The sequence below is a fragment of the Hypomesus transpacificus genome, chromosome 3 (genome assembly GCF_021917145.1).
Source record: "Hypomesus transpacificus isolate Combined female chromosome 3, fHypTra1, whole genome shotgun sequence".
Taxonomy (NCBI): Eukaryota; Metazoa; Chordata; class Actinopteri; order Osmeriformes; family Osmeridae; genus Hypomesus; species Hypomesus transpacificus.
Genome location: NC_061062.1, coordinates 5934952 through 5955641, shown reverse-complemented (window position 1 = coordinate 5955641; position 20690 = coordinate 5934952). Strand labels below are relative to the sequence as shown.

At 51.4% G+C, this 20690-nt stretch overlaps 1 protein-coding gene across 4 annotated transcripts in view; it reads right to left on the bottom strand.

The window, feature by feature from the left end:
* The window catches only part of actn1 (actinin, alpha 1), a 30915-nt gene that overhangs the window by 2455 nt on the left and 7770 nt on the right, over positions 1-20690 (bottom strand). Inside the window, exons 2-20 of one of the 4 annotated variants that reach the window (XM_047046192.1) lie at positions 15590-15704; positions 15231-15350; positions 12640-12726; positions 12293-12380; positions 11105-11183; positions 10740-10821; positions 10192-10277; positions 6707-6799; positions 5900-6130; positions 5471-5618; positions 4631-4781; positions 4340-4448; positions 4055-4195; positions 3764-3946; positions 3164-3298; positions 2576-2755; positions 2287-2433; positions 536-616; positions 54-119 (exon numbers count right to left, since the gene is read on the bottom strand). In XM_047046192.1, coding sequence (XP_046902148.1) covers positions 54-119; positions 536-616; positions 2287-2433; positions 2576-2755; positions 3164-3298; positions 3764-3946; positions 4055-4195; positions 4340-4448; positions 4631-4781; positions 5471-5618; positions 5900-6130; positions 6707-6799; positions 10192-10277; positions 10740-10821; positions 11105-11183; positions 12293-12380; positions 12640-12726; positions 15231-15350; positions 15590-15704 — 2322 coding nt within the window. Of the gene's footprint in view, positions 1-53; positions 120-535; positions 617-2286; positions 2434-2575; positions 2756-3163; positions 3299-3763; positions 3947-4054; positions 4196-4339; positions 4449-4630; positions 4782-5470; positions 5619-5899; positions 6131-6706; positions 6800-8903; positions 8990-10191; positions 10278-10739; positions 10822-11104; positions 11184-12292; positions 12381-12639; positions 12727-15230; positions 15351-15589; positions 15705-20690 lie in introns of all 4 variants that reach the window. The other 3 variants (XM_047046174.1, XM_047046184.1, XM_047046203.1) reach the window with 3 other exon arrangements.

Genomic DNA, 20690 nt, shown 5'->3' with positions numbered 1-20690 from the left:
AGACTGTCCAGTGACTGGTGAGAGCGCTGGAGAGGTGTATATCTAGGTTTTACCAGGTGGTAACCCATGGAGATAAGGCAGGTTTTGAAGTCTTCGGCCTCCATCATTCCTGTTCTCTTCTATACGGATCAGCAACCAAGACATGTAGGCACGCAGGATGGAGGGAGAGGAGGAGATGAGAGGGTGAGGAGGAGGGAGAGGAGGAGGAGAGAGAGGACGAGGGAGAAGAGGAGGAAGGGGGAGGGGAGAAGGAGGGAGAGGAGGAGAGAGAGGATGAGGGAGAGGAGGTTGAAGAGGGGGAGGAGGGAGAGGAGGAGGTGGAAGAGGAGGAGGTAGGGAGGTAGGTAGGGAGAAGAGAAGAAGAGGGAGGTATAAAGAGAGAGAGAGGTGGAGAAGGAGAAGAGAGACAGGAGCAGGGATGTAGAGGATGGAGGTATGGAAAAAAGTACGGAACAAAGAAAAAAAAAAGACAAAAAAGGAAGAAATAAACAGGGTTAACACTTTGCTCGCCGTGGGGTGAGGTCACTGTCAGTACCTGTGCATCGTTGGCGATATCGAAACCCAGGCTGATCAGGCAGGCCTTGAACTCCTCTGCACCCAGAGTGCCCGAGTGGTCCTGGGGGGGTGGGGGTGTCCAGACGCGGGCCATGCAGCGCACAGGGTGTGACAGTGAAGGAGGGGGGCAGTGAGGTTGGCAGGGAGCGTGGGTGGTTGGGGGGGGGGGGGGGAGTGTGTCATGCAGAGGGAGGGGGAAGAAGGAAGGGAGGGAGGGACGGAGAGAAGGAGGCATGCAGGGGAGACAGAACAACAAAGAACACAGTGCATCGTCATTAGCACCTGGCAGGTGACAAGGTGGCAGCACTGCTGTGCTGGGACATTCAGAGGTGTTAATGTGCAGGTGGCAGGCAGAACACTGGGCAGTGAAGGGGTTAATCACACCTTCATGTGTAAATACAGCATTCACTGCCTTCACTGGATATTAATATCATACATACATTAACTTCACTGGTTATTATTATAATACATTAGCTTCACTGGACTTTAATTTAATACATTAGCTTCACTGGATATTAACATAATACATTAGCCTGATTGGACATGTATTAATCGCTGGTTGTTACTGTAACACAAAGTTCACTGGATATTACTGATAAAACACTAGATTTCATTTACCTTTTCGGAACTTTCCCTGAACCTAAAGACCCTTCTGATCACGATCCCTATCATACGGTGTCAGAGAGAAACCTCCAGGGCATGGGCCGATCTAGCCCTATTTTGGGGGGGCTGGAGCCCCCCTAAAAGTTTCATTAACCCCCCAAATAACAAATAAATAAAATAAGTAATGATAATATGTATATATTTTTTTAACATATACATATTTTAAATGTATATGTGTTAATTTCTCTTCCTAAAACCCACTAGAGGACACTATTTTAAAGGATATTTTCAAAAATGTATTCTGGGGGAACATGCCCCCAGACCCCCCTAGTTTTGCTGGGTCTTCTGATTAACCATGAGCAGAGCTGTGGGTGGATGGCTGAGGTGGAGGCTCTCCTCTCTCTCCAGAGAGAGAGAGATGAAAGGAGGAGTGAATGAGTTAAGGCTTCATAACACTCATAACACTCATTCATAATCGGTGGTGTTCCCGACGCCCTGGGGCCTTGTTGTAAACACTACTCTCCTGGTAGTTGGGGGAGCTGAGGGCAGAAGGTAGCTAACACAGCAAGAGACATTTGAGTTCTGCTCCTTTTGAAGGAATATATGCCTTTGCTAATCTAAGTAAATGTATTAAAGTACATTTCCATCTAGAAACAACCGTATTGTAAATGTATTTTCTTTTTGATTTTCTGTCAGCACAACTGTTCATTCCTCTGAACGAGCTCTTTCATTCAAGTGCTGTGTGTTACAGAAAAACATAATGTAAACAAGCCACACTCCTTGGTTAAGTTTGGGGTTGCACCTACGGTTAAACACTCCGGGGTCAGTATTAAACAGACAACAGCACAACCTCCAGATACTTGTTCTCACCTCAACCACCTTGCTTTGCTGCTGGTCCCTACAAGTGTAAAGAACACACTTGTGGATGTGTGTATCTGTGTCACAAATGAGCCTCTTTCGCAGCTACCGTGCAGATATGAGTGACACTGTCTATCTCTCCCCTCCTCCTTACCCTCAAGGTGCCCCCACTCCCGTAAAATTTTCCCACCCCTCCCACACAGTCCCAGGACACCGTCGTCTCCCGTCCCCCATCCCCCCCCCCCCCCATGCCCCTCCCAGGACACTCACCCTGTCGAAGTGGTTGAAAGAGGCTCGGAACTCGTTCATCTGCTCCTGGCTGATGCCCTTGGCGTCGCGGGTCAGGATCTGGTTCTCAATCTCGTTGATGGTGCGGGCGATTGTGGTCAGCAGCTGCTCCCAGCCCACGCGGATGTGCTGCGGGGGGGAAACGGGGGGGGGATGAACAACGTGAGAATGTCCCACACACACACACACACGCAAAAAAATACAAATAAACCAAATGGGGGTTACTGAAAGTCAAGGTTTCTGTCGTTGACTGTTGTCGTCGTGGTCCTACCTCCATGGTGTAGTTGGTGTGCTTGTTGTCGAAGATGAGCGCCTCCTGGATCAACTGGTGGTCTCCCTCCAGCTGGTCGATCTTTGGCTTGTAGTTGATGATGCTCTTCTCGTACTGACGCAGGTGAGACAGCTGGTCCTCCAGGGTCCCGTGCATCTCGATGGAGATGTGGCCGATCTCCTTCAGAGACACAGCGAGGGGGGAAAGTTAGGGGGTTATGGTTACGGGTGGACGGAAGGCAGGGACTGGTTGGAGACCCACAGAGGGCGCTGGGTGGTTCTATGTGTGGAAGGTGGGTAGGAAGCCTGGCAGGAGAAGGACCAGAGGAGTAGCCCACATGGCAAGACGATACAACACGTGCCCACAAGGAGAGGGGGGTGACATCCAACTAAACTACACCAAACGGAGGGAGCCATGTGGCAGCTGAAAGAGTCCTTGAGTGTACGTTGCTATGGTTGCTAGGCTTCCAGTTTGAAGGGTCCCAATTGATAATCAAACAAAAGAGGCCCAGAACTCCTTGTGGCGCCCTTGACTGCTACGACCCTGTGGGCTCAGAGGAACCTGGGACATCCACAGTCATCAACTAACCTCCATCTTGGTCTGGATCCAGGGTCCGATGACGTTGGCCTGGTTGGCGAACTGTCTGCGCAGCCGCTCGTTGTTCTGCTGGCGAGCGTGCTCCTCGATCAGGGCCTGGTCTCTCTGAGGAACCAGCTGTCTGACCTGAGGAGGGGACGGAGAAGTCAACAACATACAAAGAAGGTGTCAAGTTTAGGGATAATCACCTCAGAAATGTTACGTTTAAAATGTAACGTTTCGTCAATGTTTATAGTGAACCCGCACATAAATGGGAGGGTACAATGTGAAGTTTCCCGCAAATCACTTCAGAGTTGGTCAAAATCTGAAGTTAACAATGTCAAGTTTACAATAATTTGGCTACTCTAAGTATTTTACTTAGTAAAAGAGTCTGGTAGAAGACTAAAATGTAAACGAGAAGCCATGACATTTGGAAAGTAGAGTGTAAGAGCCAGGGTCCTGCAGAATACAGCTTGAAAATATCATTGAGTCAGCTCAAAAATGTGAAGTTTACAATATGAACTTTACAAAGAACGAATGGATTTTAAGTCCTTTACGAGGTGAAAGCATCTGCTATTCACAGTGTGATGTGTTTGTGCTTGTGGAGTTGACCTTGTCCCACTTGGTGTTGATCTCCTGGGGGTTGATGGCGGTATAAGGGTTGGTGCCAGACATGTTCACATGGTAGGTCTGGACGATCTTTGCGATCTCGTTGTGGATCCCCAGGATAGCCTGTCTCTCCTTGTCCGCCTCGGGCAGAGTGGCTTTGAACTGCTCATGGGCGGTGCTCAGCCCCTGAAACACACACACACAAGTGCAAACACACACAGTCAAACCACACACACACACACGAGCATCAAAACACACACGCGCACGTCAAAGCCCCCCATCTCTGGTGCTGACCTGGATCTCCTCGATGGTATGGACGATGAAGGTGTCCTGCAGGTCCTCCATGGCGCCCTCCATCCAGTTGTTGAACGGCGCCGCTCGCTTGGCAAACTCCAGGTACAGCTGATCGATGGTCTCCAGCAGCTTCTCGGTTCGCTGTTTCGCAGGAGGGCAAGGGACGACGGGACCACAAAGGATGAAGGATACGTTTGAAATGCGACTCGCTGGGTCGCCTCAGCCCTCTTCCCCGTCTCCCCCTCTCCCCACCTCACCTCACCCACCTGCCCTCCTCCCGCTCACCTGGAGAGCCTCGCTGCGTTTCTGGGTCAGCGTTCCCAGAGCGTCCCACTGGTCGCAGATGGACTGGCAGCGGGCGTTCACACTGGGGGAGTCGTAGTAGTCCAGCTCACTGGGGCACGGAGAGGAGCACAGGGCTGGTAAGATTAACCCTGACCCTTGACCCTGATCTTAAACCTAAGCCCGACACCAAACCTGTCCCTAACCGCCCCCCATTGCAAATGCATTCGCAGAACCATGTCACCATTCCTGGCCCCGCCCCCGGTCCGGTCCCCAGAGTGACCTTAGACCTACTTCAACTCCTGCGCGATGGCGGCGATCTGCTCCACGCGGTCCTGGTGGGCAGCCAGGTCGCTCTCGAACGCCTCGTGCTTCTTCAGCAACGCCTTGATCTCCGACAGAGAGGCCATCTCATAGTCGCGCTGCTGCAGCATCTCTTCCTTGCCTGCAGGGGGCGACAGAGAGTTACACTGCAGGGTTACTGCAGCACTCCTACAAGTGAACAAGCAGTCAGATGTTAATGAGAGGCTGAGTCCTAATACTCATCCTACCATGCTATTTATGATGCCAGAAAAATATTTAGTATGTGCCAACACATATTTCTAATACGATACACCAGAAATACCAGGATGTCTTCCTACATCCAGTAGCATTTTGCAGTATGTGAGTCAGCATGCTTCTCTGGCTATTGACCCACAACCCAACCTCTCTATGCTGACTTTCAGCTTTTATCTTCAGGATCTCGGTTCAGATTACCCTCTGTTAGGAGTAACAAGTACAGACATCCTTTCATTCCCACTGCTATATGTCTATTAAAGGGGGCCTGTTGTGGGCTGTTTAGCTGTGTTTTGTATTCTGTTTGAATGCTGGTCTTGCAACAGAACCAGTTGCTCATTGGGAACATACATAAAACTATGAATGATAATAAACCCTTTGAGTAGTGACAGAGGTGTCAGCCGCACACACAGCAGACAGCCGGTACGAACCTCTCCAGTTTAAGGTGTGGTGACCTACAGTAGCACACCCAATCATATGCATACTGCATGCGAAGGGATGCACCTAGTGAAAAGTAAAAGTCTGGAATTCGGGACGCGAGTGTGTAAGGACTGCCGGTGTCTGACAAGGTGTGCTCACCTGTGGTCCAGGCTTCGTGGATAGCTGCTTTCTGGCGGAACTTCTCGGCCAGGTGGTCCAGTCTCTCCAGCCTGCGGATCTCGTTGAGGAGCCACTCCTCGTAGCCCTTCTCTGCCCCTTCCAGTCCTCCCCAAGCATTGGAGATGTCCTGGAAGCAGAACCACAGGGGCAGTAGAATCAAATACACGGACCAAACATAAGTGCCAACCTACAGTACCGAGTGTGTTCTACTGGTACATGAGTTGGCTGTGGTGTGCAATGCTGTGCTGTTTCGCTGTGCTGTCCTGGTTGTGCCACGTCCTGTTGTGCAGTGCCCCACTGTGTTTTGTTGTGTTCTGTTGTGTTTAGCTGTGCAATTCAACGTTTTGCAAGGCTGTACTAGGCTGTGCTATGTTGTGCTTTGCTGTGCAGTTCTGCAACGGGACCTACCGAGACCATCTTGCCCTCGGAGGGCATGAACGCGGGCCTGTTGCTCAGCCTAAGCTTGGTCTGCAGGGTGTTGAAGTTGATCTCCAGCTGGCACTTCTCCTGCACCTTGGGGGGCTTGTGGAGGCGGCGATAGTCCCGGAAATCCTCCAGCTTCTGCTGCATGGCCTGCATGGTGTTCTCCGGAACGCGGTTCTCCAGCCAGGGGATGGTCCTGCGGATCCACTCCAACAGCTGGAGGGGGGCGGGGGGGGGGGGGGGGGGGGGGGGGGGGGGTCACCAGAAATGGAAGGAGGGATGAGAAGAGGAAGAGAGGAGGTAGGAAAGAGAAGTAGGACAAGGAAAGGATGGAAGGAAAAACCAGAGAGGGAGGAGGAGGAGAGGATGGGAGAACACGTGCAGGTATAAAGGGAAATTACAAGGACAACCAGTACAGAGAAATGGGGTCAAGACAAAGACAAAGAAAATGATTAAATAGTTTGAACATTTTCAAGCAAAGTACAACTCTACCTATTCATCAGATTTAGCTACAAATTGATATCTAAAATGTCATTGATCATCTCTATTGATCGCCTGTTTAGTTTAACATCCCTAAACTGCACTGAGCAACCCCCGGGATGGGAGGAGAGGGGAGCAGGGAGGTGAGAGGGTGAGAGAGTGCATGGAGAGAGGGGTAGAGAGGAGGGGGAACAGGGAGGTGAGAGGGTGAGAGAGTGCATGGAGAGAGGGGTAGAGAGGAGGGGGAACAGGGGGGTGAGAGAGTGCATGGAGAGAGGGGTAGAGAGGAGGGGGAACAGGGGGTGCGCTCACATCACTGGCCAGCTTCTCGTAGTCCTCCATCAGCTGCTCATTCTCCTGGTTCACCGCCAGCACCTTGCAGATCCTGTTAGCTGCTGTTTCTGCCTGGTGGGGGAAGAAGCAGCGTTAGCCTAGCATAGTTAATGTAGTATGCTATAGTTATACTACCAGGGTTGGCCTAGCATAGTTATCCTACCAGGGTTGGCCTAGCATAGTTAACCTACCAGAGTTGGCGCAGTAGTTATTCTAGTAGGATATAGTTATCCTACCACAGTAGGCCTAGCATAGTTAGCCCACAAGAGTTGGCCAACCAGAATTTGCCTATAAGATTTAGCCTAGCAGAGTTAACCTTCATTGTTGGCCTACTAGTCATCCTATCATAGTTATCCTCTCAGAGCTGGATAAATATTTTGCCTAGCAGTCTCATAGGACGGTTTATTGATGGGAGAAGCTTTGGCTGTGGGCTGGAACTCAATCCAGACTGACCTCAGCACAGGACGACTGTCTATTTTAGTGTACTGTCGTGGTGAGTTCAGACAGACAGAGGACAGGTAGAGGACATCTCAAATACACGACTTCCTGTCGTTCTCTACCTGGGATGGCCCAGGAGACTTTGGACCCCTGAGGTACTTAACGTGCGTCTGTGTGTGTGTGTACACTACGCGTGTGTGCACATGTATGTGTGTGTGTTTGTGTGTCCCGGGGCACCTTCCTCTCTTCACGGTTGTCTTTTTATAGCCCTTCGATGTGTGTGCATGTGTCCTCCACCTACATTCCCAGTCCTGCGGGAGTGGAGCGTTCAGCCCCTGCCAGAGAGACGGGCCTAAGAGAGGTCAGAGCCGACCCAGCACACCTCTGTCGGTCTCCTTTACTGAACTGGCCCGGTGTGTCACACACCCTCGTTTCAGTTAGACAGTATTGTCCTCTACACAAGTATGTGTGGGGTGTGAGTATGTGACTGCGTTTCAGCAGAAATGGAATATGAACAGCAGTAGGTGTTTCTGTGCGAAAGGGAGGTATTCTTAGCCAGAAAGACAAAGCTTGTGGACAGAGAGAGCACACACCGACAGAAGATCTGAGCGTGTGCTTGTGAGACGCGCACGCACACAGAGAGAAGACGTCAGAGATCAGACAGAAATTGACGACTGTGCGAAAAGGAGGTCTGTGCGAAAGGGAGGTATTCTTAGCCAGAAAGACAAAGCTTGTGGACAGAGAGAGCACACACCGACAGAAGATATGGTGTCCTGCCATCACTCACAATGATGCTGTTCCTCATGCAGACAGGTTTGGCTTCCTTTGTTAGGGACGGGGGAGATGGGGTGTCTGTGTGTGTGTTTGTGTAAAGGTTACTGGCCGGCCCCGTCAGCCAGGAGCTTCCACAGTCTCTGCACCAGGACTTGATAATGTGTTCACTGAGCAGACGTTCCAAAACCCTACCTTCCAAAACGTCGTACAGAGGAGGATTCGAAACCCTGCGACTTCTGCAGTCAAAGGGATATCGCCACTGGGATATACCCATCCCTTGCTTCCTGTTTGTGTAAATCTTGCCACCCTCGCCAACCTGATAGGAGGGCAGCGCGAACCGTGAGCGGCATCTCTCCTCAGGAGGTCCTAACCCCATTATCAGAAGCGGATCCTGATAAGGACTGATAAGGAGACGTAAAGGATGTGTGCTGGAAGATGAGCGCTAGGTAGCCCCCGTTATTTGGGATGGCGTCTGTGGAGGCCTAATCTGGCTGTCACGGTCTGTCTCTTCTTCAGGCTGAACAGACATGGAGGCCCCCGCAGGGCGCGGTCCCCCGACCTCATGTCCTTAGGCCACGATCCTTCACAAAGGAAAAGAGAAGACCGTGCTTGATTTGTGACCGTGCGAGCGTGTGTTTGTGTACGTGAGAAGGTGTGCTCGAGTCCCGGGTAATGGGATTGAAAAGGCTAATCTGGACCGCGCAGTTACGTCATCTGACGCCATGCTCTCCTACACTACTGGAACACCAACGTCAGCTGGAGCCCCAGGGTTACAGGGTCAAACTGCTCGCTGTCTGGCACAACATCACGACCAGTAGACCAGACGGTATGGGAGGATGAGGAGGATGAGGGTTGGTCAGGATGGCACTATGGGAGGACTGGAGGGTGAGGAAGAGGAGGTTGAGGAGGAGGAGGAGAGGTGGAGGGTTGGTCAGGACTGTGGGAGGGCTGGGGCAGAGCTCACCTTCTGCTTGCCTGAGAATGCGTGGTAGTAACACGACACATAGGTCATGATGGCCTTCTCATCTGGCCTCAAGGTGCTAATGATATCTGCCCGGGAAACAGAGGGAGGGAGAGGAGGGAAAGAGGGAGGAAAGCAGAGTAAAGGAGTGCGGAGACGAATAAGGACAGTAGAGGGCGCAATCACCAGGGAGGCGGCAATGGGCACAAGCCGTCTGCAGTCTGAGGAGGCTGGTCTCACAACACCAACAGTGTCACTACGGTTGGAGAAGCCGGGACAGCATTCATCCAGCTGGTTTAGAGAACAGTGCGAACTGAAATACGCGTCCAACACTGTTCACCAGTCTAAGGAGTTGGGGATGGGGGGGGGGGTATCTGTTTCTTGCAGCCTGACTTCAGTTTTTCCGACACATCCTATTAAACAAACGCGTTTCTGCTTCCTCTTCTAAGCTGATAAACAGAGGCATTTTCTCTGCTTAAACACAGCTGCTTGGCCATGCGCTCCTTGATTCTGTTATTGCAATCAGAGGAGAACTTATATAACGGGACTCTGTCTCTGTCTCAGCTGTCGAACAGGAAATGGAGGACTGTCTGAAGCTCCATTTCCTGTTCTGCCCTACAACTCAAACGCAGCTGTCAAGTCAGGAGTCAAACAGCCTGCATCCACCCCGGAAACTCTCGCTGTCACTTTAAAACCCTGCTTGTTAAGCAACAGGAAAACACCACCCACTCCAAACCACTGAATTTTTATGAAAAGACGAGTGCAGTGCCTCTGGTCGCACATGTCTCCTTCGGTAGTTTCTCTCGTGTTTCAGCAGGGGCTTGTGGAGGCTGGGAGGAACACACAGCCCTCAGAGCACTGCTGTCTGCTCGTGTGGAGCTGTGTGTGATGAATGTCTTTCTCCTCAGCCCTTGGCTCTTTCTGCATTGCTCTTCATCCCAGCCCATAATATAACATTCACGTCTCTGTTAGCAACAAGACTTGCTAAGAGCAGTCTACTGTGTCAGTGGGTATATACAAGGAGTAAATAGTGTTTTGGGATGGGGTGGGATGGGGCGGGGTGAGGCGGGGCAGGATGGGGCATGGTCAGACTGGAGACTTTTGCTTGTGCCCATTGTCAAAATAGCAGCCCGTTTTCCCATCATGCAGTTGGTGGTGTGAACCATGCGGACAGAGTAGGAGAGTGCCCCCTGGGGACGAGACTGGGCACTGCAGAGAGAGAAGAGTGTCGTTAGCAGACAGAGGAAGTGGAGTGAGGGAGTAAGGGGGAGAGCATTGCATCCTGGGATACCTTCTGGGCACCAGAGAAGGCGTGGTAGAAGCTAGAGACGTAGGTCATGATGGCCTTCTCATCCGGGCGGGCCGTGCCCACGATGTCTGGAAGGAGAGGGGGGGGGGGGGGGGGGGGGGGGTTAAACACATGACAGGAAGGAGGGCCTGAAGGTGACACTTTCCGGGGTGCATTCATTCATAAGGGTCTGTCAGCGTTGAAAAGCTGAATGGGCTTGATGCAATAAACACACACACACACACACACACAATACAGCCACACATACATACTTCCAAAACTCCATATTTATACACATATAACCAGTTCCAAACGTCTGAAAAAGAGGAGTCTGAAAGAGAGAACTGGCGTCCCAGCTCCCCAGGGTCTGTCCAGGGAAGAACAGAGAGCATCTCTCACACGGAGCCCTCGACAGCCCACGGACGGCACCAGCACCTGAAAGTCAGATTCAAACACAGACACCGCCTCCAGAACCCAAACGGAAGGTTGCCCCGCCCCCCCTCTCCCCTGCCCCCCACCTTACCCCTCACCCTCTCCCACCCCTCGCTCACCCTCAGCGTCCAGCATCTTGGGGATGTCTAGGTACTTCTCCGCCACGTCGAAGGCCGTGTTCAGGTTGGTCATGGGGTCATCCTGCCAGAGGGAGAGGAGACGGGAAGCGTTTTATTGGATTACAAGGAAGTTCAGCAGTGTCACAGTTCAAGGTTAAGCGTCATTTAAGCAGCCTGTCCTGCTGTGTTGAGGCAACATTACTGTAGGCCTGTAACAGTCATACGGTCTCTTAATAATCTGTAGGTCCGCTCACAAGATCCCCTTATGTCTGTAACAGTTTTGAAAAACATGTAACAGTCTAACAGTCTGATGGTCAGTGACAACTGGAGGAAGTACAAACTGGCACAACGCCCTGTCCTCTCACCTTGCGCAGTTTCCCGTAGTCAATGAGCTCTGGACGGTGTCTATGAATAAGAGCACAGAATCCCAGGCCATCTTTCCAGCTGAATAGAGAAGGGGAGGGGTTCAGAAGGAGGTAAAGGGAGAGGGAGAAGAGGGGGAAGAGGATGGTGAAGGCAAAGAGGTAGAGAGGAATGGGAGACAATAAGAAGTAGTGAGGCGCTGTGTAAAGGGAGACAACAGATGAGAGGCCTAGGCCATGAATAAACAATGCCTTCGATGGCAGGTCGTTCTCTATCGAGCCTTCCGATCTCTCCTCGTGGGTTCACAGTGTTGCCATGGCAGACCTCGACACTACCAGGGGTTAACAGAGGTCAGAGGGGATCTCCAGGGGTGTAAACCTACAGGGGGGTACGCTAGGTCCTAGTGTTCGTTGAGGGCGTTATCATGTTGTTATCGTGAGCAATAACATACACCACAGAACACATGGTGGATCCCAGTGTCTTGTGAAGAGGAAGCCAGATGGGACAACAATGGAGCCTCCACGGTGTACCTGAGCAGAGTGGTTAGAGGAGCAGAGGGGCTCACAGGGAGGTCATTGTTCTGTCAGCTCTCGATGACCCATCATCTCCAGGCTGAAATCGATCTCTGTTATCATCTCCCACGAGTCCACAGATCAAAGGAGCTTCCCAGTGCCGGGAGTCCTTTCCCGTGGACAACCACAAGCCCTCTGTTCTTCTGACAGGACGAGAAACCTCCCTCCCTCCATCACTCTTTCTTCCTGCCTCAGCTTTCATCTTCACAGGGCCTGCTCTTCCCCTTGTTTTTCAATTCAGTTATTCACTGCTGCAGCAATAGGGCCTGCTAGGTGACACACGACCACTGAATTCATGAGGACAAAATGGAAGAGCGAGTTCCCCCGGATCGTTCCTCTCTGCTCCCACCTCCTCCTCCTCCTCTCTCTCAGTCTGACAGTCTGGTATGTGTGACTGAGATGAGACTGTGGTTATAATGTCTGCTTTCTATTAACTCTGTCTGTTCCCAGACTGGCAGTGTTTTCTATTAGTGATGTCTTAGCTGACTGCTCTTATCATCTGCACTGTGTCCATGCCCAAGCCTCTTTATCTACAGCTATACATTCAAATGCGGTCATTTAGCTCTTTATATATTCAAATCGTATTCTCCCTTGAAATGTCCAGGACTGAAGGCTTACCTGATGTGAAAGTTTTGAATGTTGACGTTCTTGTAGGGCGCAGTCTTTCTCTGGCACCACAACAGAAGGCCTTCTTTGGCAGATGTTTCTGTGGGAGGGGGGAGGTGACCGAGTGAAAACCTCGCCATTTTACCTTGACAAACCAGACCTTTTAAATGAATCATTCCCAGAAATCCTGGAGAGTGACCAAAGCAGCACACAGTATGACATTTTATACTTCGAACACAACAATGCAAAGAAACCATGATTGTCGTGTGTTGTGTTCACATGGAAATAAGAGGAGAAAAAAACTAAGCAGGATTGTCTCATCCTGTTTGAGGGTGTAAGAGGGTCACTCTCTACGCTACCTTCCACGGAGATGTCCTGGATGGCGAAGCGAAGGATTATGGTCCAGATCATCCCCAGCGTCATCTTGGCGTTGCCATCCACAATCTCTGCAGAAGACAGGAAGCCATGTTAGCTCCCTCTAGCTAGCAGTATCAGCTAACATAGGGTGACCAGACGTCCTCTTTTACCCAGACATGTCCTCTTTTCGAGACCTAAAAAATGCGTCCGGCAGGGAATCCAAAATTGTCGGGGATTTTGCCTCGTCGGGTATTTGTGTTTCTCTGGGTCTTTCACAAACTATTATGCCCTTAAAAGTTTTGGAAAGGGTATCTCCCTTACGTTCTCCCCCCCCCCCCCCCCCCCCCCCTCCCCCCAGCTATAAACCTAGCCTTAGCTAACAGGCTACTGCTATAAACCTAGCCTCAGCTAACAGGCTACTGCTATACACCTAGTCTCAACTAACAGGCTGCAGCAGCTAACAGTCCCAGCTAATAGGCTACAGCTAATACACTGGCCTTAGCTTAATGGCTACAGGTTAGTCTCAGCTAATTATGAGGGGTGTGGTTGGGTTGTTTTGTCAATAGGTAGTCATTATTAAGGTGATTAAATAAGATCTGCAAAACAGCAGCTGTGGTGATGGGTGTGGAATCAGCTGAGTTTTAATCACCCCCCACCTTGCATACACACACACAAACATACACACACACATGACTGTTGACATGAATATGATTCCCACCCCTGGGTCACTTGTTTCCTTGTTTATCCCTCGAATCCCATAAAACACCAGGCCACAACTTAGCCAATCAGAAGCTCCCGGGAGAGACCAACCAATCAGGCACATCCTGGAGGTCACAGCCAATTAGATATAGCCTGCAGGGACCAGGTCTGAAAATCAACTCATGTCTGCACTGCTAACCAGTCAGCAGACTCAGCTCTGGGAACCAGCAACTTGAAGGGAATTCCAAGGGGAGGATCCTGTTAATCGAACGGACGTAAAACAAAACTAATATTTTTGTTCTGGTCAGATTAATCCTGAACATGACAGATCGACCACAGGGAAGAACACAAATCCTGTTAATTCCATTTGTAAAACTATCTTCTTCCCCCACCCTTTGTCATATGGCCCTCTGCCCCCTCCACTTCCAGCCTGGCGGTGTCCGCTGACCCCCCCCCCCCCCACACACACACACACACACACTCCCAGGGAGCTGGGCAGCAGGGCTGTGCGTCCAAGAGGGGATTCCAATCGGCTAATCTGTCTGGAATGCTGGTCTGGCTTAGGCCCTTTTATACTGGCCTCTGTGTGGATTAACCCCGGGAGGAGGAGAGAGAGAGAGCACACGTGAATAAGAAAGATACACAGGCGAAGAGACAGAGACATAGGAAGATAGAAAAGCGAGAGAAGAAAACTCTTCCTAAAGCTACTTTAAAGACGTAGAGACAAAGAAAAAGAGGAAGAGAGACACAGAGAGGGGAAAAGACTGGTACAGATGGAGAGAGAAGGAAAGAGGGAGGCAGAGATCAGAGTCAGTCCGATCCAATGATATCATCGGACTGAGGTGAACCTGGATGGGTTTGTGTTTGTGCATGTGTCTGTTTGTGTGTGTGTGTGTGCAGGGAGGGGCTCGTCGGTGTGTGTGTGTGCTTGTGTTTGTGTGTCTGTGCAGGGACTTTTTGGGGGGTTGTGTGTGTGTGTGCAGGGTGGGGCTCCTTGGTGTGTGTGTGTGTGTGTGTGTGTGTGTGTGTGTGTGTGTGTGTGTGAGCGCATGTGCAGGGAGGGGAGGGGCTCCTTAGTGTTAAGACCCAGGGCCTTCCGTGTGTTTGTCTTGGTTGCGGCCTAGCTACTACACCACTAAGACAAGAGGGATGCAAACAAGTCAGGTGACGCGTGAAGTCTGTCATCACGAGGTCCTGAAACAAACTGAGGAGGGTATATACACGAATCTACAATCAACACACGCACACACGGTAGACAGTAGACATGCACACACAAACACACATGCTAAGCAAAAGGGCCAGAGTGTGTGTATGAAGGAGACTGGGGTATTTACTCTGCTCAAGACGTGTTTACAGAGGGATGAGGCTGGGAGTGCTGAACATCATCCCCTAGTCCCTGGGGAGAGGAGGAGAACGCCGAGCCAGAGACCTCTACTCAGAATGTGCAATGCAAAACACCAGCTAGAGAACCACCTAGAACCACACACTCCACACCAGTGTGGAGAGGACCACACACGACCTACAGAACCACATTAAACCTAGAGAACCACACACTACACTCATCACTACCTACAGAACCACCTCGAACCTAGAGGACCATACACTCTCATCACAACCTACAGAACCACCTAGAATTTAAAGAACCACACACACTGGAATATGAGCCTCATTGAACTGAGAAGCAGCCAGGGCTGCCATGGCAACAAGAAGGAGTACATTATTCAGTATTTACAGTCAAAAGGTTCAACACAATCCTTTTGTATCGGACAGTTGACACTGTGTATTGTCTAATTAGAATTGATTAGTCTTATACTGAGACACGCCCCTACAATGACCAACTGAAGGGTCATGATCTTCAGACGGGTTGAAAGGTCACAGACGATGCTTCACTTACCCTCTGCTCCGATCGACACCAGCTTCACTCCTTTACCGGTGATGAAGCTCAGAGCTTTGTTGACGTTGGAGATCTTGTGGACTCTCATCTTGCCTCTCTCTGGTTTGGCCAGACGCTCTCCTAGACACACGTGTGAGAGAGAGGAGGATCTGTGTGTGAGGAGTGTGAGAGGAGGGTGTCTGTGTGTGTATGGCGTGTGAGAGGAGGGTGTGTGTGTGTGTATGGCGTGTGAGAGGAGGGTGTGTGTGTGTGTATGGCGTGTGAGAGGAGGGTGTGTGTGTGTGTATGGCGTGTGAGAGGAGGGTGTGTGTGTGTGTATGGCGTGTGAGGGTGGGGATGGCGGTGGACAAGCTGCTGACCTGAGATGACCTCCAGCAGCAGCATGAGTTTCAGACCATCTCTGAAGTCCTCCTCGATGTTCTCGATCTGCGTGCCGGCCTTCCTCAGGTGGGAGTTACACCAGGCTGTGAAGGTCTGAAGGACAGAGAGAGAGAGAGGGTATGTAGACAAGTTACCATGACGTAGTGCACGCCACAACTCCCAGGCATGGTTGGCATGCTGGCAACCTGATGGAACACAGCTGTGCCCGCCCGCTCGCCCAACAGGAGCTGGCAGCCCGCTGTGCTCCGCCTTGGGCACGGCTTTATGAGATCCTGGGATGATTACAACCAGGGCCGGGGCCAGGGCCGGGGCCAGGGCCATAACCATAACCATAAACAGGACCAAGATTAGGCCCCACACCTCCAGTGAAGCAGACCTGTCATGGTGCATAGTGACGAACAGACATTGGCCATGGCGACGGAGCAGAGCAGGAACTGGAACTAGGGCTTGTAGTCCACCAGTGGAGGGAGGCTGATGACCTCCAGTGGACATGGTTCATGTGGCTTATGCCAGGACAGGGTAGAGATGCGTTTGATACATTATTTGCACATCCCCCCACCCCCCTTAATGTAGTCCTAGTCATCCCCCCAAGGTATGGACCCCCCTCCCCTCACCAAGTCCTGTTCCTGGGGCTCTTTAATTAGCCCATAATCAATAGATGTGTTGGAGGCTAGCCAATAGCTGCTAACGGGGTAATAAGGTTGCTGACCCAGTCACAGAGGCTGACCTGATGAAAGCATTACAGGAAGTGAAAGAGACTTGTATGAGATGAAAACACAGATGTGAGAAAGCTCACTGTGAGAACAGATGGAGAATGCCGGAATAGAGTAGCTTGTTAACTCAGAAGGTCAGGACAGCTACGTTGACCCCCTTTGCCAGGCAGCATCTCGTCTCCTAGCACCCAACAAATGACTCCTCTGTCCTCGCGTCGAGTAGCTAGCTCCTACATACTAGTTCCTAAACATTTTTCCTTTTACATTAAATTCATTTTACAATCATTTCACTGAGCAGACGCGTTTATCCAAAGCAACATACGATTGGAGCTAAATCCTAGCCCCTAGCTCCTCGCCCCTAACCCTTAACTCCTATAGCCCCTAAATCCTAGCCCTTAACCCCTAGTTCCTAACTCCTAGTTCCTAACTCCTAGTTCCTACCCCTAGCCCCTACCTCCGGGAGCCTAGCTCCTAGACCCTAACCCTTAGCTCCTAGCCCCTCACTCCTAGTTCCTAACCCCTAGCCCCTACCCCCTGGTCCCTAGCTCCTGAGCCCTCCAGCTGTCTGCTGTTCTGTGGTTCAGTCAGGAGTTTGGCAGGGGGACACTGAACACTTCTGGCAGCCTGCCGCAGCATCACATGACTGGCTGTGTTTGTGGTCAGCAGTGCTCTGAAGGCTGTTGACCCAGGCAGGAGCCGGAGTGACATCACTCCCTCTGTTGTCTGTGGTCTCAAGGGACCGTGTGGCTCAAGAACCCATGGCTGGAACGCATTAGGCTCTGTCTGAACTGCAGTTTCTACTACAACATCCAATATGTAACAGAGCACACCATAAGCATACTTCTGTGGGAGGACCTCAAGGTCATAAATATCCTGTCTCCCTCTTTCCCTCAAGTCTGCTGCTTTTCCCCTTAAATCCCCCTCTCTCCCCCCTCAGCCTCCCCTCTCTCCCCCCTCAGCCTCCCCTCTCTCCCCCCTCAGCCTCCCCTCTCTCCCCCCTCAGCCTCCCCTCTCTCCCCCCTCAGCCTCCCCTTTCTCCCTCCTCCCGGCCTCCAGAGTTGAGCAGAGCTGTAAAAACACCAGGGGTCAGGATCCGGAGGAATCTGGGCCTGCTTCAGATCAGCTCCAGGGAAAGTTGTGTCTCGCTGGAACATGGAGGTTTCTCATGGTGAAATGACTGTGTCGCACGAGGGGAAAAATACATTTGGTCCGTGAGCATCCGGTTACTGTTCTATGTACGAACACTGACGTGTTTTATCTGTATAGAGGGGGATATATTTAGTTCATTGGTTAGAGGATTTGACTGGAGTTCCAGAGTTAAAACCCCTCCTGCAGGTCCCTCAATGGGGATGTTCTACGATTATTACATGACATGGTATTCACAGTCAGTTTTATCTCTCTGACATCGAGAGTTCCCAAAACGGCTTCCCAAAACACGCTTTGGTTTCCGCTCTTTCCCCTGTTCCCATATCTCTCCTCTTCCTCCTTTCCTCTGTTCTGCTCCCCCCTCCTCCTCCACATATTTTACACCCCTCGGTTAGGAAAATATTTCCTGCGTCTCTGCCAGCTCCTTATTAGTACTCTTCATACCTAACCTGGTATGAAGGCAGCTGATCAGGCCTTTTTCCTCACACAAACACACAGTGACAGACTAACGCACGGCAGAGGAAACTGGCACAATGTCTGACTCAGGAAAACAGGCCTTGAACTGTCCTGCCCCTTGCTACCAGCATCATACTGAGGCCAGGGTCAGTCTCCTCCTGCTACCAGCATCATACTGAGGCCAGGGTCAGTCTCCTCCTGCTACCAGCATCATACTGAGGCTTCCAGGAGGCTGGAGGTGTGGATGAATCTCCACAGGTGGATTAGCAGGATCAGGAGGATCTGTCTATGAGATCTACTGGATCTTTGTCTCTTCTTTACCAATGGGAGGACATGAAACACCAGGAAGTAGAAGACATGCAAGATAGACGGACATACATCTAATCCAGCAGATAAGATTATGTGACACTCTTGGATGTCATTTATGACTGACTCCTCCACAGGGTATGGCCCAGGGTCATCGGTCTCCTGGTGTGACTCTTTCTGCTTGCTCTGTTTCCCAGTGACTCCAGATGACAGATATAGCTGCTGGAAAGCTCTCTACTTCACCCAGAACCTCCCTTCCTGACCCAATACCTCACCCCGCAACTCCCTACCTCACCACACCCAACCCCACCCGGCAAACTCCCTACTTCAGCCTGCAACTCCCACCTTACACACACCGCTATGATGGACAAATACAAAGATAGAGATAGAGGGATGGGAGAGAGGGGCGAGTCAGCTTGACCACAGCACTGGGCTGGGAGAGAGGAGGAAGGGGCGGGGCATAATTGTTCCCCTAGGCCTCTTTCCAGGGCAGATGTGTGCATCTGGAGAATGAAAAGAAACGCAGAGAAAAGAAGAGAGCAGATAGAAGAAGAGAGGGAGGAGGAGGAGGAGAGAAGAAGACCTGAAGAGGAAGAGAGGAGGAGGAGGAGGAGAGAAGAAGACCTGAAGAGGAAGAGAGGAGGAAGAGGAGAAGGAGAGAAGAAGACCTGAAGAGGAAGAGAGGAGGAGAGAAGAAGACCTGAAGAGGAAGAGAGGAGGAGAGAAGAAGACCTGAAGAGGAAGAGAGGAGGAGGAGGAGATTTGAAGACCTGAAGAGGAAGAGAGGAGGAGAGAAGAAGACCTGAAGAGGAGGAGAGGATAGCTAGCTGAAGCTGCAGCTGGTCTGATTCCATGGACCATCTGCCAACAGCTACAATCATTACTCTCCGGCCTGCCCTTTCCTCAAACAAATCCTCCTATCTCTTCTCTATCTCTCTCACCCCTCTCTCACACTCTCTCTCTTTCTTCGTCTCCCGTTCTCCCAGGGAAGCACACACAGCCTACAGTATGGCGAGGAACAGACCGGAGAGGCTGCATTAACACAGAGACATGATCAAGAACGGTGTGGGGTAGTAGATGATGTCACAGGCTTGTACCACAGAAGGTTGAGTCAGCACAATCATTACACTACACACCACCACCCTGCCGCTGCGGCAACACTTCTTTGTCCACACACACACACACACACACACACATGCGTAAACATGTACACACACATCCACACACCCAAATGTCCACACACACACACACACACAAGCACATGCACGCATACACACACCCACACAATGGAGACACATGTTGCAATTTCGGCATGTGCAACACTTATTGCGTAACCGCTGGATTCCCTATTAGCAACAAACACACACACACACTCTCAGATCCACATATCGTATTGTGGCCTGGCTGGTGTAGAACAGCATGTTGCAACAGGGTGAGACTGATGGGCAGTCTGTGTATGTAACAGGCACAGGAGGAGAGGGAGGAGGAGGAGAGAAGGAGGAGAGAGTGCTAGCCTGCAGCTCCGTCCTGGATCCAGTTCATCTAGACACACACACACAGACACACACAGACACATCCACACGGACACAGACACACGCACAGACATACACTGGAGCTGCTTCGTGAAAATGCCGCAGAACATCCACCTCGAAGGTGGGGGGGGGGGGGAGTTGCTATGACAACCTCGAGGACCATGGAAACCTGGAAACAAACAGACCGATCGACTATACTGTACAGGAGACAGTCGGGGAGCCACCCTCGACGCCACTGCCCTCCCTTCGTCCTCCCTCTCCCTCCCCCTGCAGTCACAGATCCGCACGAATCGGTAAACAATTGTACGTCGGCTGTACAACAGCACACCGAGCCAGTTCAAAGACACACACACACACACACACCTGCCAGGACGTCCCCCCTATCATTACAGGGAGTAAAACCAAGCAGCTCTCTCTCAGTCTCCTCTCTCTCACGCGGAAGTAGGCACCCCCTCTAGGGAGCCCCTTTCCTGTTCCCAGAGACACGCAGCTCGACCAGGGCTACCACCCTGTCATGGCAACCGTACGAACGCACAGCACACACATCCATAACGTCCACCTCCAGCACACAAATAGGATGCAAATCCCCGGGCCCGTGCCTCCGCCTCACCCGAGGCCAGGCCAGGTAGTGTGGCGTCCAGAGAGAGAGGACAGCCTGAGGAATGTCTTCACTCCCCAGGCTGGGACACGGAGGTCTTGGAGGGAGGGATTCACCCCCGGACAATGGACACGTTGTGGGGGAACCTTTTCTCTCTGCGAGCTATAACTAAAAGCGGCTTGCCAGAGTTGTAAAAAAAACCCATCTGGAGCTACCAGACCAGGGGGGCAGGGGGGGCAGGCGGGTAGGGTGGTGGGGGAGGGGTTGAGCCTGGTGTGGCTGGACTGCTAAAGAAAAAAGGATATTTGTTGAGCCGCCAACATCACAC